Source organism: Martes martes, assembly GCF_963455335.1.
Source record: "Martes martes genome assembly, chromosome: 7".
In the NCBI taxonomy this organism is placed as follows: domain Eukaryota; kingdom Metazoa; phylum Chordata; class Mammalia; order Carnivora; family Mustelidae; genus Martes; species Martes martes.
Window position 1 is genome coordinate 83,433,674 of NC_137894.1, and position 20,227 is coordinate 83,453,900.

General features: G+C 37.3%; 1 protein-coding gene across 1 annotated transcript; it reads left to right on the top strand.

The window, feature by feature from the left end:
* Nucleotides 1–19,987, top strand: PSMA6 (proteasome 20S subunit alpha 6). The gene is made up of 7 exons (XM_080809081.1): nt 1–205; nt 11,905–11,999; nt 12,527–12,608; nt 13,401–13,556; nt 16,423–16,601; nt 17,831–17,925; nt 19,763–19,987. The coding sequence occupies exons 1-7, from the start codon at nt 130–132 to the stop codon at nt 19,818–19,820; spliced, it is 741 nt and encodes a 246-aa protein (XP_080665207.1). The 5' UTR covers nt 1–129; the 3' UTR covers nt 19,821–19,987.
* The last annotated feature ends 240 nt before the right edge of the window (nt 19,988–20,227 follow it).

Here is a 20,227-nt window from a genome sequence, read left to right on the forward strand (position 1 = left end):
GGCGCGCAAGAGCGGATGTAGGCAGCCGGTGCCCCGGAAGCAGTCGTTGTAACTTCCGGGGGGATTTGTACGCCTGGTGCGGGAGCTACGGAGCTCAGAGACAGTGCTTGAAGTGGTGGGTGCGCCAAAATGTCCCGTGGTTCCAGCGCTGGTTTTGACCGCCACATTACCATTTTTTCACCCGAGGGCCGGCTCTACCAAGTAGGTGAGTGAACCGAGTCTGCCTTTGGTCCACTCGAATTGCTCTGTCATGGTATGGCCTGGAGCAGGCAGACGCGGCCGGAGTGTAGTCCGCGGGCTGAGGCATGGCCGGAGCTGGGACGGGAGAAAGGCCGAGGCTGGGTCCAATCCCGTGGTGTTCCCACCCCTGTCTGGAGGAGGGATCCGGGCCCGGGTGGCTGAAGGCCTCGGGCTCTTCAGGGTGAGCGTCTGCACCTCCTGGACACAATAAAGAGTTAAGGAAGGTAGGACTGCAGTTGCTTTCTCTAGCTTCCTGACGCCTGTTCACTTTTTACAGTTTGGCCTGGGTGGGCCCAACGTCCGTACTTCTCTTAAGGATAATTGGTTCCTTAACCTTGCCATTGAAACGCTCATCTCCGTTTTCCTTTGTTTGCAACATGCACTTCCTTATCCTAGTTAACTGTGCACTGGCATTTAGAACCTTTTATGTGCCAGACGCTGTGCTGGTCCTAGGGGATGCAGAGATGTCACACTCTCTCCTGTACTGAAGCGCACAGCTGAAAGGGAGTGACAGATAATGTAAATAAACGAATAAAAAGAAAAATAAAAAGTGTCAGATTACAAGTGTCTACAGTGTTCAGGACATCTTTGGAAAACTGGCAGATAGAATGAATGGTTGTCAGTTCTAGAGAAACTAGCATCCCCTTTTAACCCACATCTGAATGTTTCTAAGCAGTTTAAAAGCTGGTTCTGAATTGTAGGTGAGGTACGGTGAACTAGCTGTTTTCTGCAGAACAGCTTTAGTGGAAATAAACCCTAAAGTAGCTATCATTCATTCAGTGTAACAGTGTGGTGTGCTGGATCGAAGTGGTGTCAGGGTTTAGATTATAATTATAACCCCAATCTTTAACCTTTTGCCATAGAGAATGTAGCATCTGGAGAATCTGATGTATATCTAGCCCCGTGATCCTTTGATTTTTGAGTGAGTTTAGCACCTCACTGCTTTGGAGAGGACAGTTATTTCATTTGTGCTTGGAAATCATAAGGAGAGAGTTGGCATATAAATGAGGTTCTCTTTACCTGTAAACTTTAGAAATAGAGTTAAAGATAACTTAGAATGGAACTTATCCAGTATATGGCTACATACAGTATATAATGTAGCAAAAAACAAGGGTAATTCAGTAACCCTTTTAACTCATCCCCAATTGAAAAATAGGATCAAACAAGAGAGGTGATAACTGTATCCTCAAGAAAATTTCATTTTTAGTTTCTTTCCCGAGTTTTAAAGAATTTTTCTATGTTGGGTCTCTGCTTTGAATGTTCTATATTGTGGTTTTTAATGTATGAACAGGAAAAGTCAGACCTGCATTTTGCTTTTCTAAACCATATTGTGAAATCCAGCCATAAAGCAGTCTTTAACGCTTCCCAGATTTTGGTGAGTAGAAAGACTGGATATAGTGTCAGTTAAATAATTTTTTTAAAATTTGGAATAAAACGTGTGGTCCAAACAAGGTTAATATATAGACAGGATGATTTTTCAGTTCTGCCTTGTTGAATAACACATTGTCTCTGCTATCAGGGCACTAATTAGACATTGCTAGGAAAAGGAAAGTGAAAGAATAGTTAGTATGAACAAGCAGTACAGTGGTGAAGCGTTCAGGCCCTGGAGCCATACCTGGATTCAGATCCCTGCATGTTCCGTACTAGCCAACTTGAGCAAGTGATAAATAACATTAGCCTTAGTTTCTGTTTACAAAGTTGGGTTAATGATTCCTTTTAATGTGGTGGTTTTGGGGATTAAATACGACGATAAATGTAGAGTGCTTAGTACAGTACTAAGTGATCAGTAAATGTTATTAGATGCCTGTTTGATTTTTTGGCGCCTTTTATTTTTTCCTGGATCTATTAGATTGGTAGCTTTGTAGACATGGGGTATTTCCTTCTTTATGGTCCATCCATGCTTGGTTCTCTAGTGAAATATTTGTACATGTTGATAATACTGTAAATGCTGTTATGAGTTTATAAACTTTAGAATCCACCAAAGACAAAGCACATAGGAAGTATGAGTGCAAATTGTTAACTTAATAATGGGAAAATAATATAGCAAAAATGAGATAACAGGGAAGGAAAGATTAATGGGAGGGTGAGTGTATGCCCCTCATCTTCCATAGTTGGTACTCAAAAGATAAATGTAATCTAACGTTGATAAATCAAAAAAGTTTAAATTTAAAGTTACGATGCTAACCATAATTATAAACAAACAGTGTTTGCTCCCAGGGAGTAAGAGAAAGATTTTTTATTGTCATTTATACTCTTTAGTAACTATGGAAAAATTTCTTTTAATGGGTGTATTCAAGGGGTGTCTGTGTATGTGTGTAGAAAAAACTGTAGAGCTATACATAGAGCACCTAGCTTTAAAATCTAACTTCAGAAATTACCCAAGGTATCAGTTGGGAAACTAAGGCCCAGGTGGGACAAAATAAACCTGATTACTTTCAGGCTTTTCTCTTCTGCTTGCTGATCCTTTGCTGGATAGGTCTGGCAAGAAAGGGGAGAGGAGTGGCACTTTAATTTGCCTGCCTGGTGGATCTGAGCATTGCCTAGTTGTGTCTGAGGGAGCATACTGATAAGGAACAGGAAAGAAATGGACCAGTAGAAATAGATTGGAGAGGACAGTTTTCTAATCTAGAAATACCAATCTGGCATTGGTATCGAAGCTAGGATTCCTGGGTTCAGGTCCTGCTTCACACCAACTATGAGAACTTTTCATTTGTAAAATAAAAATACTGGGGCTGACAGGCCTCTAAGAATTTAATGACTTAATAGATGTGCTTAGAACAGTATCTGTCACATAGTAAGGGCTCAGTGGCTGATAGAAATGGAATCAAGAGTTCTATAAATAAATGGATTGAGAATTACCTACTGTTTGTATCTTTTGCTATTAAAAAAATAGTTTTAAGGGGCACTTGGGTGGCTCAGTGGGTTAAAGCCTCTGCCTTCGGCTCAGGTCGATCTCAGGGTCCTGGGATCGAGCCCCGAATCGGGCTCTCTACTCAGCAGAGAGCCTGCTTCCCTCTCTCTCTCTGCCTGCCTCTCTGCCTACTTGTGATCTCTGTCAAATAAATAAAATCTTAAAAAAAAAAGTTTTAAAGTATTTCTGAACCCATACTTCTCATGCCCTCTTTGATTTGAAATTAATTTAAAAATATGTGCATAAACATAAATACATACGTATTGTAGCTACACAAAAAAGTAATGAGATCAAACACTGCTGTTTTCAAATCTCATATTCATCCCTCATCACCATGCCAGTGCCAGAATTTCTAATGACCCACCTGCTTAAAGATGAGGGTGTTTTTGTTTTTTAAGATTTTATTTATTAGAGCCCATGAGCAGGGGGCAGGGCAGAGATAGAGAATCTCAAGCAGACTCTGCACTGAGCACAGGGCCTGTTGTGGGACTTGATCTCGCAACCCTGAGATCATGACCTGAGCCAAAACCCAGAGTCAGACACTTAACCGACTGAGCCATCCAAGTGCCCCTAGATCATGGTTTTAGAGAGGGTAACATTAGGTGGCACTGTGAAATGAGATACACTTTCCATTTAGGTTACAAGGTTAGGGAAAGACCTAAGAATAAACAGCTTCCAAAAATCTTAATAACAAAAAGTTTCTAGCATGAAGCTTTGAAATTAAATACAGACATGTTCTGTAGAATACCTGCCTTGCCCCAGTAGAACAACCCTGGTTCTTTTTAATAACCAAACTTCATAGAATGTATAGATCTCTCAATTCATTTTTATTTTTCACCTTAAGTTTAGTGAGGGGGGGGATGTTTATCTTCCAAAACTTAGTATAGCATTCCAAACAAAATTATGGGCGGGGAAAATCTTAGTCTTATAATGGCAGAACCTCAGAATCACCTGTAGAGGCCTTGCAAAGCCGGTGTCTGTAAGGGGTTGTGCATCCCTGCTGTGATGTGCAGATCGTACTATGAGCCAATGTCTGGCATTGTGCTTGTCCTCAACATTTTTGTCTCAATATCTTTTATATTGAGCCCCCGTTTTTTTTTCCTAGTGTTACACAAGTGACTCCCAGAAAAGTTGGGAAAGTGTTGGGGAAAAGTATAAGGAAAGAGACAAAGTGAATAAACAAGCAAAGTGAATAAGAGGTTACTGGGAAAGAAAAGTCTCTATACAAAACAGTGATTTACATACCATTTTGTTTGTGGTCAGAGAGGCAGTGAACATTCTAACCTACTGATTTAGTATTAGGCTGAACCATATGAAACTGCTGATGTTTGACTTTTTTTTAATCTATAAAATGGCTGTTTCATGTTTCAACTTAATACTTACAAATAGGTTTTTACTATGTATTTAAGTTACAGTTTAAGGAATTGGAGGCTTGGGATTGAGTATAATTCATTATGACTTATTCCATTTAAAACATGGGAAATGGTCTATCGGTTATCATTGTCTTGCATAATTTTGGACATTCAAGAGCAGATTACAGAGATTAATGTAATAGTGTTTGCTGGTTTGTAAGTTTCTGAAATTTTACCCAAAACCCCCAAAACTCCAGTCTTTAGTGATGGAAATAAAGTGTCTAATATTTCTCACATTTGAATTCTGGTTTTAAAAAACAAATACGCCTTTTAAATGCTCTCCTTACACTATTCTGTTTTTTTTTTAAATTGGCCTTCATGCGCACCTCTGCTGTAAACTGTCCTATTCTTACCCTACCAGTGTTTCTTTAGAAGATACTCTCGTTATTATGTTGTCTCGAGATTTTTTACTCCAGCAGCTTCCTTTTTTCTGGAAATTATTAAAAATACTTTATGGTGGTAATGTTATAATGGGGATTTTTTTATATAAAATTTTATTGAAAATTACAACACAGATGGTGAGTACTAGAATAATACAAGAAGGTTACTATGGAAAGTGACACATGGGGTACTTGGCTGGCTCAGTCATGGGGACATGTGGCTCTTGATCTCAGGGATATGGGTTTGAGTCCCATGTTGAGTATAGAGATTACTCAAAAAAAAAAAAAAAAAAGTGACACAGCCAAGAAAGATTCCTCAAAGAAGGTGAATTGATTAGACAGGTCTGGGGGAAACCAGTGCATAGGTCAGTCAGGATAGCCGAAGCATGGGCAGTGACTGGAAGAGCAGATTATAGCAAGTTTTGAAGAGATGTGGGTGCCATGGTAGAGTTTGGACTTTGCAACTTGAGTTTTGGACATAGCTGGAAGAACAACAACAAGATTAGTAAGTAGGATAGCAGGAAAGTTGAGTAGAATTCGAGTAGAAAGGGACTGATGACAGGAAGACCAATTAGGAGAGACTTGTTCCATAATCCCTAATGAGTGAACTAAGGTACTGAGAAAGGGTGGAGGAGACTCTTGAGTTTTATTTTTTAAATTTTGACTATGGAAAATTCGAAGCAAAAGTACGTAGAATAGTATGATGACCCTCATAAACCAACCCATCGCCCAGCTTCATCAGTTGTGAACATTTTGTCAGTCTTGTTTTCTCTTTATTCTCTTTCCCATACATTTGCCCCCTCTCTGTTAAGAGTATTTTAAAGCAAATCCTAGGTATGAATGAACATTTTTCTTTTGAGGGAGAAGAGAAAGAGTCAAGGATGGTACCCAGGTTTGTAGCTCAAGTGGTTAGTGAAACTATTATTTGAGATAAAGACTTTAAAGTTGCAGGTTTATAGAAGAGTAATTTTCAGAAATGCCTGTGGGAGAAGTAGTCATTTGCAACTGTGGGTACATAGCTAAAGATGACACAGTTAGTCATGATTATATAGGATAAAATTATCCCGGAATAGGGAGAAATGATAGAATCCTGGGGAATACCAGTATTTAAGGACTTGGCTGAGGAGGTAAAAGCGGTGAAGGGGACTGAGAAGGGAAGTTCAGAGAAGTAGGAGATGAACAGTAGGAAAGATAATTCTTAACTAAGAACTTTAAAAATTCAGTTCCTCAGTTGCATTCGGTACATTTCAAGTGCTCATTAGCTACATGTGACTGATGACTATTTTATTTGAGAGCACAAATCTATATAGAGAGGGAGGTAGAGGACTCCTTTGCTGAATCCTGGCAAATTCACAGCTGTATTCTCTACTGAGAAGTATTTTTTATATGTAAAATATTTTTTATTTTGTGGGACAAAATTTTATTATGTGGTGATGGGGGTAGTTCTGTCTCATGACTTTTATCTTCTGCATTTTTAAAAAATCTTTTGCATTATTTAAGCAGATTAGATAAGTATTGTTAGTGAGTGAAAGAGGCTGAGATATGCCAAGGAGTGGTGGAAACTGAAAAACTGCAAAGCATGTGTCAGCCCGAGGTGATGTTCGCTATGTAAGGATGAGGGTCCCGGCACCTGGGTGGTTCAGTCGGATGAGCGTCTGACTTGGTTTTGGCTCAGGTCTTCATGATCTCAGGGTCATGAGATGATCCCTGAATAGCATCCGTATTCAGCAGGGAGTCGGCTTCTCTTCCCTCTCCCTCTCCCTCTGCCCCTTCCTCCCAGCTTGTGTGCACTTGCGCGCATATGCACGCTCTGTCTCTCTCTCTCTAAAATAAACAAACAAATCTTAAAAAAAAAAAAAAAGAAAAAGGAATGAGGGTCAAGTGTTACCCGAATTTTTTTTCCTGAGGAAAACTAAGTCCAGATTTTTTTTTAATCTAATTTTTAAAACCTTCCTAGAAAAACCCTGCATTTTAAACCAACTTTAGTAAGCTGAATTGGGCCTATGGCCAACCTTTGATTAGTATTTATTGGTTGCAAATGTAATTTTAAATTTCCTTGGTTCCTTGGTTTTATTTCACTATCTAGTCTAGATGTGAAGGGGCAAAATACACACTTCAGGGAAATAGGAAATGCTATAGAAATTCAGAGAAGGGTTTGAAGAATCTCATCTGGGATAATCAGAAAGAATCCATGGGAGCTGGAAGAGGCTTGAGGAGGAAGGGCAAGCTCTGGTTAAGTTGAGATAAGAGTGAGAGGGCACTTCAGGCAGCACATAAAGAAGAAAAGATGTTGGTATGGGAAAGAGCAGGTCTGTTTACAAAAAATATAATGTAAGAGGAGAGTTGGTCAATGTTGCAAACTAATATCCCTCTACAGCCACAGGTGGATTTTTTCTTGGGCCAAAATCATGATCTGAGCAATTGGGTAATAACAGCAAGCATTTGGAAATGTGGTGCTGAAATTAGGCAAGATCAAGGATAGTGACCTAGATAAAAGAATCATCTGTATATAAATGACTATTCTTAATATTGCCTTATCTCTATAATGTCTATAATGATAGCCCCCTTTTTTTATTCCCAGTACTAGCAATTTGTATTCTCTTATTTTCCTGATTAGTTTGGCGGGGGCGGTGGGGGGGGGGGGCGCGTATTAGTTTCCTGTGGCTGTTGTAACAAATTACCACATTTGGTGGCTAAAAAGGAAATATATTCTCTTCTAAAATCAGTTTCCCTGGACCAAAATCAAGGTGTTAGGAAGGACCTTAGGAAAATATATTCCTTGCCTTCTCCACTTCTGGAGGCTACTAGCTTCCTTGGATTGGGACTGCATGACTCTGATCATCAAGACCAGCATCTTCAAATCTCTGCTCCCTCTTCACAGTACCTTCTCTGCGTAAAATCTCCCTCTCCATTTCTTGTATAAGGATACATATGATTGCATTTGGGACCCACTGGGATAATCTCCCCATCTCAAGTTTGTTGTTTTTGTTCAAATAATCAATTTTTTACTTTCCTGTCTTCCTCTTTTTATTTCATTGATTTCTGATCTTTGTTATTGCTTTTTTCAAATTTGGGTTTATTTTACCTTTCACTAAACTTTTTAGAGGCTTAGCTGCTTGATTTTTGACCTTTTCTAATGTAAACAAGGCTAGCATATTAGTTTTCTATGATGCGTAAAAATTACTACAAACAGCTGGTAAAAATAACATACATTTTTAACTCCAGCAATTTCTGTCGGTCAGGAATAGTCTGCTTAGAATATCCTAAGGCTGTAACAGTGTTGTCCAGGTTGTGTTCCCATCTGGAGGCTCAACTGGAGAAGACTTTGCTTTCAATCTTACTGAGGATTTTGGCAGAATTCATTTCCTTCCAGTATGGAACCAAGGGCCCCAGCTGCTTGCTGGCTATTCCCTGGAAGACTTATGATTCCTTGCCATCCAGCCACTTAGCGAGCCAGTAAGAGGAATCTCTAGAGTTAGTCTGCTATCAAGACAGTCTTTTTTTTTTTTTTTTTAAGATTTTTTTTATTTATTTATTAGAGAGAGAGAGCGTGCGCGCGAGCACAGGCAGACAGAGTGGTAGGCAGAGGCAGAGGGAGAAGTAGGCTCCCTGCCAGGGGAGAAGCAGGCTCCCTGCCGAGCAAGAAGCAGGCTCCGTGCTGAGCAAGGAGCCTGATGTGGGACTCAGTCCTAGGACGCTGTGATCATGACCTGAGCTGAAGGCAGTCGCTCAACCAACTGAGCCACCCAGGTGTCCCAAGATAGTTTTTTTATATATATGTAGTTTTATTGATAAATGAGGCACATACAAGTACAGTTAAGGACTGAAATTAGACTCATTTCACAGATAAGTCAGTTTGTAAGTTCACTTAATATCTATAAATGCCGTACTTGTTACCTCTGATAATATTTTAGATCCAGCGCTATCTGCCTACGTTTCACTTATATTTATGAGGGAATTGGAATTAGTTTGGGTTTTCTCAAAAGCATAAACTATTAGGTAAATATTTTTATTTTAAAATTTTTGCATATTTATTCATTTGGGACAGACATTTATTACCTTTGTAAGACAAACAACAATATGTTAGAAAAAGATGATGGTAGGAGAAATATCATGGTATGGAAGATAACGTACTGCTTTTGTTTTTAAGGCAGTCTTCTATAATGTAATCAGGATAATGATATCCCATCATCTTTGCCATATTCATTGTCAGAAGCAAGTTACAGGTCCTGTCCACACTCAGGAAGAGGGGATTACACAAAGGTGTGAACACCAGGAGGCAGGGATTGTAGAGAGCAGACCACCTTAGGGTCTGTCCACCATTGCCATAAAATTCCTTCTTTTAGCTGCATCCTACAAATCGTAATATATTTTTATCAGTCAGTTCAAAATATTTTTAAATTTCCCTTATGATTATTTCTTTGATCCATGGATTACTTAGAAAAGTGTTTTTAAAATTTCAAATATTTAGGTATTTCAGTACTTTAAAATTTATTGAGACTTGTTTTTATGTCCTCTAATATACGCTCTTAGTAAAGGTACTGTGTGCATTTGTATTACACCATGTGCATGTGTATTCTTCAGTTGTCATCGGTAGTAGTCTGTAGATAGCAGTGAGGTCGAGGCACTTGATAGTGTGGTCCATATAGTGTTTGTCTGCTTTGTGTGTGTGTGTGTGTGTGTCTATGTCTGTTTCACTTGTATGGTGGTGTTAAAATCTTTAACTGGATGGGTTTTGCCATTTGTCTTTTTAATTTTGTCAATTTTCCTTTTATGTATTTTGAAGTACTTTTATAAGGTGCACATACATTTGTGATTGTTATAGCTTCCTTATGAATTGATTTTTCTACTTTTGAAATGCCCTTGTTTATCTCTGATATATTGCTTTGAAGTCTGTATGTTGTCTGATTAGTATGGTCCCTTCAACTTCCTGATGCTTACTGTTTATTAAACTGTCTCTGTGATAGATACGGTATGTTTGAGTCTTGCTTTATTATCCATTCTGACAGTTTCTGCTTTTAACTAGAGTATTTTGTCCTTTAATATTTAATGAAGTTGTTGGCTTGGATTCTGTTATATTCCTCCAAAGAATGTTGATTTGTTCTAGCAGTCAAATTTGGCTGGCAATTCAAATCTCACTTTCTTTTATCTTTAGCTAAGCTGCTTGGAGTCTGTCTTGTGCATGTGTGGTTATGGAATCACCCAGAGATTTGGGTAACATACATAGGTTGGGGCTCTCCTTCTCTGGCTCTCTCCTTTCTTTCCCTTATTTTCCTGCAGCTGTAGTTACCCCCAAACTGTTTTCTCTATCTGCATGCCAAAGAGACTGAATTTTCTATGGGTGTTTAGCCCTAACCAGGGTTTACACTCTGTCTGTTGTAAGCCATGAAAACAGGAAACTTACTTCATGCCATTTCCTTCTCCAACCATCGTCTCCCCCTCTAGAATCTGCCTCCTTTTGGCCACTCTCTGGTGCCTTCAAGTAGTTGTTTTGTTTAGAGTTTAGAGTTTTTAGCTATGGAGGTTTGATCTAGTAGAAGCTTTTTGGCCACATGAGAAACAAAACTGAGAAGCATTTTTAAACATTGCATTTTAGAAGTTATTTGTGGTGTAATGGGATGGTAAAAATAAGCTATTATAACCTAGTTAAATCTAAGCTAAATTTGAGGATTTCCCTTACATTAGAGTCGTTTTACTCTCCTTTTCTGTCTTCAAAATATAGCTACTTAGAAATAATTGATAAGTGGTTTTTATTATAGCTCCAATTAAAGGAAATTCTTTGGCATAGGTAGTATCTTTGTTTCAGCTGATCCTCATTACCAGTTCGCTTTTTGAAGAGATGATGAGGCCAGTCTTCAAACCCAGTGCCCAGAGTAGTACTTGACAGAATTTAAAAAATATCTATTACGTCAAAATGCAGATAATGATTGGAGTTATGAGTAATTTTTTTCTTTTACATTAACTTCTGTATTCCCTCTGTTTTCTACAGTGAGCATGTATTTCTGCTGCTGTCTTTATAATTACAAAATAGATGTTTAAATGAGATTTAAATATTCTAGAAATACATAGCATAGAAAGGAGTAGTCTTGTCTGTAATTCTGCTCTCCAGAAGCAATCATTGTCAGCCAAACTGCATGGTGCCAAAGTCATTTGTTTGCATGCTACCACTTTGATTCATCTGTTCTAACCTAGGGAATGGTCTGACAGCAGCTGGAAGTGCACAAGCTGCACTTGTCATAGACAAACTCAAGGATCCTCGTTGTAGGTATCATGAAGATTGGAAAACCATGATCCAGAAAATTTCAACTTGGTAGAGAGAAAAAAAACAATGCAGAACAATCTAACAGCAGTTAAAATTGCATATAGTCAGACTAACAGCAGTAGTAAATCTTGAAAATTTAGAGCAACTATATTTGACTCAGGAAAACCAGACTTGGTAGAAATAATGGCCACAAAACAGATTTTTAAAATGATAAGATGTGGGGCACCTCGGTGGCTCAGTGAGTTAAGCCTCTGCCTTCACCTCAGGTCATGATCTCAGGGTCCTGGGATCGAGCCCCGCAATCGGGCTCTCTGCTCAGCAGGAAGCCTGCTTCACCCTCTCTCTCTGCCTGCCTCTCTGCCTACTTGCAATCTCTCTCTCTCTGTTAAATAAATAAAATCTTTAAAATAAAATGATAATATGTAATTGATAAAGATAGGGCATGATAAGTTAATTCTTTGTTAGAAATTTGGTACTTTAGCCTGATGAAAATGATTACAGTAAACTAAAATGGAACAAAATGGAGTTGGTTTAACTATGATTTATTATTATCATTATTAGTTTGACTTTGCTTGTCTTGGACAACATTCTGTGTTAGATCATACAGCTTTAGCTCATTGTTTTTAATGACCACTTTTATGCCATTACATGAATCTAATAATTTATTCCACCTTTTAAAAACACAATTCTGTTTTCCAGAATATGCTTTTAAGGCTATTAACCAGGGTGGCCTTACATCGGTAGCTGTCAGAGGGAAAGACTGTGCAGTAATTGTCACACAGAAGAAAGTACCTGTAAGTAATACTGCCAAGATAGCCAATTGTTACAGAATATAATGCAAGGGTTTTTTACAAGTTTGTACGGAAGTATATGACTACCTCTATACATTCACTTACTATTCTTGCTTTGCCTCTGCTTTTCTGTTTCATTCAACAAGTATCTACTGAGTAACTGTGGGTGGTTTAGCTGAGTAGACAGTTAATATATTGAACTTTGTGGTGTGATTATAAGCACAATGGGAATTCTAGATCTTTCGTCTTCAGGGACCTTGAAACAGGCTTTGGTGAGCTATAGTTCTTGCCCACAGGAAACCTGTCATCTAAAAAAGGAAGACTGAGTCTCCTCCCTGCCTTTTTAAAAAAACTGGTTTTATCTATAAAATGAACAGAGAACATTTATTATATAGTTTATCACTATAATTTTATAGTATTTCTTTTATTATTTTATTATTTTTTTTATAATTTTGTCGTATTTTTTATCCCTGCACAGGGAGAGACCTCTGATTTTTAAAAAAGTTATCTTGATTTATTTTGTTCATTAGGACAAATTATTGGATTCCAGCACAGTGACTCACTTATTCAAGATAACTGAAAACATTGGCTGTGTGATGACAGGAATGACAGGTAATTGGCTCAATTTCTATTTAGATTTGTTATTTTATTCAAATTATTTTTGAGTTTTGTATTAATTTTTAAAAGGCTTCCTGTAGTGCCTCATTTGCAGATAATAGGAGTAGATTTGCAGTCTTCCAAGGCTAATGTCAGTATATTCAGTGTTATAAGCTGTTTTGAAATCTTAAGTATTATAATTTAGATCTCTGTTGCTATTGCTGTCAGGGAAACTGGGCTGAGGCCCCTGTCATAGACATTTATTTCATATATAGTTAATAGTTTAAGGAGATGTAAGTATATTTCAAACCTGGTAATAATGACACTATTAGAAGAGAATGAGAATTACAGAAATTACTTTGCGTTTCTATTTTCTGAAATCAAGGGAAAATTAAAGCCTACAGAAAAGATCAGAAGAAACATTATTCTCTCTCCTTAAAACTTGTTCTTTTGGGGATTATTAGACACCTGCAGGAACTATTCTGACAGCTGTTGAAGGGCTTAGCATGAAAGTACAGTGCTATGTGTAGAACTCCATCTTTTAAAAATGTTTTCCTTTTTTGTCATGTACGTGTTGCTGAGTCATTGACTATTCAGTAGTGATAGAAAAAGCCAGAGTGGACCACTTCTGCTTCTCTCAAGTCAGTGGAGATTTTATGTATTTATATAAATATATACATATATATATTTATACATATACATACATATATATGTGTGTGTGTGTGTGTGTATAAAATTGAAAATTGCCTGATTTTGAGGTTCACTCTTTCCTCTAAAGTAATAAATTTGTGTTTTTTATGTTCTAAGCTGACAGCAGATCCCAGGTACAGAGGGCACGCTATGAGGCAGCTAATTGGAAATACAAGTATGGCTATGAGATTCCTGTGGACATGCTGTGCAAAAGGATTGCTGATATTTCTCAGGTCTACACACAGAATGCTGAAATGAGGCCTCTTGGTTGTTGTAAGTATGCTAAGACGACTCCCAAAGAATTGATGAATTACATGGTGGTTTTTTTTTTAGAGAACATGAATTAAGTTATTGTAGTAACACTTGGGTCCTGAACTTGTGGTTTGGAAATTATATAAGCTGAGGAACTCATACTAAATCAGCAATGAAGGGTAGGTTTCACAATAGTATTTTAGGTATTATCTTTTAAGCTTTAGATGCTATTAGATTTTTTACCAAAGTATTTCTTTTAAGGGTATGTGATTTGAAAGATCTGAGTCACTGTTATATTGGACGTTGTAATGGAGGTTTTACTGCAAATCCAGATTATGCTTTCAGTGGAAATGCCTAAATTGGCATCTTAACTGTGTAGCTTTCTTTTTTTTATTTTGACCACCCTGAAGAATCAGGCTCACACACATGTTCCTGTGATTCATATTTTTAGAATACATTACATTTCTTAAAAGTAAGTAAAATTCTCTTGGGAGAGAGAGGAGATTTACTGCTTTTAGATTTCATGTAATACATTAGCCTAAAAAATTCAACACATTTGTTTCTGTGTCGTGTCATTTATGAGAATTAAAGCAATCAGTGTAAAGCTTTTCTTCAACATCTGACCCCATTTTTTAACTCTCAGATAAGAATGCTCCCTCAGTTTATTCAGTGATATTCTTTCTCACTGTCATCCTCTTCTGCTTTTCCTTCAGATGTTTTTGCTCACCAGATTTTCTCTGTGTTCCTTCTCTCCCTCTTGGCTCTGTCTGGGTGATCTCATCCTTGAGTTCATGCTTTCGTTTACTACCTGTATACAGCCAGTCACTGCCACGTTGGCAATATCCCAGTCCCTCCCTCCACATCCTGCAGATACTTCAGACTTGAAATTGTTGCTGTTTTCCTGCTTTCATCCTCAGTGTCTCTTTCCTGCGCTCACTCCCCTTCCCTGGTCATCTTCCTCAGTCATCCAGCCTCACCTCCAAATATCTGTTCCCTCTTCATCTCTTCCCTTTGCCACCTAATTTATTTGTCTCTTCTCTCCCAACTCACTCTTTCCTGATCTTCCATGTTGGTACATAGTTATCTTTTTTAACTCAAATTTGTATTGTTGCTCCCTAGAAAAACCTATTCCTCGTCAAATACAGTGTTAATTCCAAACTCCTTAATATGACGTGCAAGGCCCCTGATAGTTTATTCCCAAGCAGCCTCTTGCATGTCCTGCTTTCCTTCTCACCTGAAGTGCCAGTAGTATGTGGGTCTTTTGTCATCACCTGGCTGTACCATTGCCTTTCTTGTCTTGATGCCTTTGTATGTGTTGTTCCCTGTGCCTTGATTGCCCTTCGTGTCCTTAACCACCTGTGAAACCCTGTTCATCTTGCAAGACCCAAAGTAGAGAAGTGTGTGTTCCCCCCAAGCAGTAAGTGGGTACTTCTTTTGTGTTGCCATGTACTTTGTGTATAGCAAGTATAACATGTAAAGAAAATTACAGAGTGACATGATCTTTGAATAAAACACAGATACCTGATCACTGTCATAGTGTGTATCAATTAAACAAGGTTGAAAATTCCTCATTGTAGACTCTATAAAGCATCTATAAAAGTGAATAAAGTAATTGGTTAATACTGAATCTTAAAAGAGAGGGCACTACAGGCATACCTTGGAGATAATGGCAGGTTCAGTACAGACCACTGCGGTAAAGCTAATATCACAATATAGTGAGTCAAATGAATTTTTTGGTTTCCCAGTTCATATAAAAGTTAAGTTTATGGTATAATCTATTAAGTGTACAATAGCGTTATATCTAAAAAGTAATGTACATACCTTCATTTTAAAATATTTTATTGTTAGAGATGTTGGTATATCTAAGCTTTCAGCAAGTCGTAATCACTGATCATAGATCACCATAACACATATAATGATAATGAAAAAGTTTGAAATATTCCAGGAATTACCAAAACATGACACAGACACAAAGTGAGCAAACACTACTGGAAAAATAGACTTGCTCAACACAGGGTGGTTACAAACCTTTGTTTTCAAAACAAACAAACAGAACACAGTATCCCTGAAGTGCAGCACGCTATGAAACTAGGCATATATAAAAGAGGTTTAGGTGTTAAGCCATTTTTTAAATATTTTATTACCTGCTTTGCTGAGTAGAAAGAAGTTTGGTAGTGGTATTCGTTTTAATTATCTGTCATTATAACAACATGATTAGGTATTTAATAACAAAACTGTATGTACAGAATTTAAAATTTTATTTCTCTTGACACTAGGGGAATGTACACCAGCAGTATCAAAGGTGGGCAGTGTGAAGATAAGGAAGTAGCCTCTGTATTTCACTTGGTGCCAGCATTCCCAAGGTGTAGTCCATACACTTTTAGTTCCCTAGAATCCTAAATTCTTAAGAACCTTAAGCTCTTAAACTTAAAAAAAAAAGAAAAAGTCTTCCATAGCCAGCTAAATTAAAGAAATAGTGAAGTTCTAAAATAAGTGAACCTACAGCAGAATATTTAACATGCTATTATTTTTTTTTAAAAGAAAGTATATTAGAAAAATATGCTTTCCAAGTTTATTGACTGGTAATATCTCAAGAGATCAAAGAAACATGTTTTGGGTAGTAGCAAGGCATTAGAAAATTGTAAATTACACTTGTGATAGTTCAGATTTTAAAAACATCTGAGATAAACCTTTGATGAAATGGAAATTTCTTGGTTACCTAATTTATCTTTAGTAATAACCTGTATTTCATCAGTTTTTTAAAGCAAAATACATATCCTAAAGTAGATGGCCAGAATAATCAACAACAACTTTATGACAATACTAAGAGAGAAGAAATTGTGTTGTACAAAGGTATAAGATATTTAATGAGGGTCTTTCTTTTTAGGTATGATTTTAATTGGTATAGATGAAGAACAAGGCCCTCAGGTGTACAAGTGTGATCCTGCAGGTTACTACTGTGGGTTTAAAGCCACTGCAGCGGGAGTTAAACAAACGGAGTCAACCAGCTTCCTTGAAAAAAAAGTGAAGAAGAAATTTGATTGGACATTTGAGCAGACAGTGGAAGTAAGTTAGCCAAAAGCAGCTGACTTTTTTTGAAGATCATTGTATAATTGAAGTTTATAAAGGCTGTTCCTGGTTTATCACATGAACCAGGTTTATCAGCTTCATAGTAGAATTGGTGTCAGTCAGCTGACATGGGAACAGTGAGGATTGCTTTTATTCACTTAATCCCTTATCTCATTTCGTAATGTATTTGAGAGTGCTTTCAACAAAACACATATAAAATGGGAAGATGGAACTAAAAATAAGAATCAAGACTAAGGCCTAAGACCCGCATTGTTATGACTCAAATTGGGCTTAAGCTTCTTGGTAGCAAAAGTGAAAAAATTTAGTAGTCGTTACCCTTATGGCCCTAAAAGGAAAACAGCCACATATCAAATTCTCAGGGAAACAAACGTCTGGGTAACAGAATATATGCTCATAGGATGACTTGGCAGAGAAGTTCTATCTGGGATGCAAAAGTAGAGCTCCTTTAACTCTGAGATCTTAAGGGGATTATTCATTACAATTGGGACATTTTAAATAGATACAACAAGCTAAAATTCTTATACAAATATTTAGTAACCTTAGACTAAAGAAGCCTCTTATTTACTGCCGAGAAATTTTAGTGCATTTTGGAAAGGAGGAGCTGAGATACAGCCATTCTAAAGACTAACAACATGATTCTGATAAATGACAAAAGAAAAATGCTGTCTAATACTTTCATGTTTGGTTGGCAGTATTATCTCATTTATACTAACAGGAGATATAAAGCTAGTTCTCATCTGGGAGGTACTATGCCCTGTTTAAATGTTTCTAAAAGGTCCTTTTTACTTACAGTTCATAATTACATAAGTAATTAATCACATCAGATACAAAGCCCTTAAATACATTCCTAAATTGTTACGGCTGTAAATTTTCCTTGAAGGAAGACTATATCATTCATGTTTATCCTATCGTCCTTCTCACCTCAAGTGCTTAGCATAGTCCCCAGCATGTTGTAGTCATCAAGCAAACAGACTCGTGTGTAAATCATCCTGTTTTGTTTGATGGATCCCTTTCATTTAACACTAAAATTCATATAAGCACGTTTCTTCTCATATATGTTAGTAACATGTGGCTTTGGAAATGTATCACTGAAACATGAAGCAAAAATGAATAGCTTGTGGTTAACTCATGATTTGAATAAGCTTGGACAGAGAATATCTTGGAGTCTCTGAAAAATACAATTCTAATGTTGGTACTTTTTTCAGACTGCAATTACATGCCTATCTACTGTTCTATCAATTGATTTCAAACCTTCAGAAATAGAAGTTGGAGTAGTTACAGTTGAAAATCCTAAATTCAGGTGAGTTATATTGTCGGCCAAGTGCTTAAAGATGTTTGCCAAGAGATACATTACAGCCTAGAAAGGTAGAGGTGTTTGGGTCCATTTGTCCTACAACTCAGGGTGGGGGTTGGGGGAGCGTTTTTTTGAACTACATTTAGAGTTTTTCAGTACTTGAGAGATCTGTTTTAAAACTTACTTGAGGTCCCTTTAAGACAGACATAACTGCTTTTCTTCTTATTTCAAAGTGATTTTATATCTGTATCAGAGGTAACATAAAATAACCTTCTCTGTGTTAGGAGTAAAGTAAGCATAAGTGTTTTCCCTTTTTTAGCCTAAGGCCAATAGAAATTCATCTCCCAGTGTAGTAGTTTTTGGTTTTTTGAGGTGGAGCTTTGATTATTTAGTGGTTAGTTAAGGGGAGCTCTAAAGAGCAGTATGAAATACTGATCTACATCAGACCCTATCTGGAGATCTTTGGAAACCCCAAATTTTGAATACAGCTAATTGAATTGCAGATGCTGTCTTGTCTATTCTTACTAAGAGGCTAACTCCCGCATATCAACCTTATAGCTTCCATGAGTCAGATCTGTACTGAGTGCTTAACGTATACCATCTCACTTAATCCTTCCAGAGCCCTGCACGGTGGTTTACTTACCAGGAACCTGGATATGCTTATGAAAAATACTTTGGTTAAATGCATAGATGCATTATTTGTATCTACTCTTAGATCACAGTTATGTAGACACTTGGTCATGGTTAGGGATGGGGTGAAAAGGTGGTACATTAAACTTAACTGGGGCTTGAAGAGTTTCTTGTTACTATGCTCTTTTTTTTTTCTCCTAATTTACTCTTTTTGTTGCATGCAGGTAAGTGATTTAAACATGTGCGAAGTAAGAAAAATTCATAGAATTAAAAAAAAAAAATTGTGAATCCTCTCCTCCCCGCCCCGTAGAAAATAGTTGTTTTATTTTGTTTTGGCAGTACTATTCTAGCAGGAACAATTTATAAAGGACCCGCTTAAAGGACCTGCAAGTTCTTTTTTCTATTCTGCGACCCTCTGATAGCTTTTAACATTTTTATTTCCATCTGTTAGTTAAATAGGTGAGAAGCCAAAGAACCTTATCTTCAAAAAGTTCTGGTATCATTTATAAATTTAGTAGTAGTAAGTATGCTTAAATAATAACTGTAATATGTAACATAAGCTTCAACAACTACCATATAAACTACTTACATTGCTCCAGTCTGTACTAAAAAATGTCACTTTGACAAATTGGACTCTTTAGAAGTCCAGCAGTAATAGGTCACATTAAAGGTTGCCAAGCATTTGATTTCTTTGGGGAAATACCATCTGTTCATCATGAAGTGCCTTCTTGTCTCTTAGCTCATAGAAACTTGAGTTATACAAGATGTAAAGGCTTCTTGACATAGGAGCTGAAATAGAATAGATTATGTATAGTTAGCTATATATTTAACTTAATTATTTTCTATCATTGCTGCAACTAAAAGGACTTATTTTCAGAAGACCTAATTTTTTATCTGACATCAAAGAAATAAATATTTTTGTGTATAGATGAAGTTGATAAAATATTTGGGAAGTCTTCCAAAATAATCCAAAGGGATGAGTGGTGGGTAAACAAATTTTTTAAGAGTCTTTTGCTCTGCCAACCGAGCTAGCCGGGCAGTAACAGATTTTTTAAATAGTAGCTATAAATGATTGATTGTTAAAGTTGGGTGTTAGGTACACAGGAATTCATTACTATCTGTTCATTCTACTTTCATGTGTGTTTGCAATTTTACATAATAAAAAGTTTTCAAAAAGTAAAATGCTTGTGGGTTTTCCCCCCTTGCCTTCCAGGATTCTTTCAGAAGCAGAGATTGATGCTCACCTTGTCGCTCTAGCAGAGAGAGACTAAACATTGTAGTTAGTTTACCAAATCCATGACGCCACTTGCCTGTGTGTTCGGTAACAACAGACCAACATTATGGAGGCCCCTGGATTGAAAAAGGAACCTCTCCCACTCCTGCCCTGCCGCTGAAGTGGTTAGGACTCTGTATAAATAAAATCAGTGCTTTTGGAAAATAATCGCATCCTGTCTTAATTTCACCTCTAGTTTTAAGTGGAGCCTCTGGTGCATGCAGACTGTTCAATGTTCACCATTGCCACACTGGAGCTTTACTTGTTTTGTTGACGGAGATCCAGGTTTCTTTGGTTTCAGGAACTTAACAGGCGGAAGTTTAAACTGTAGCTGTATGGCCTAACTAATGGCAAACTAAAAACTGGTTTCAAAACTTGGCTCTGACTGTAAGTGGACATGTAAGG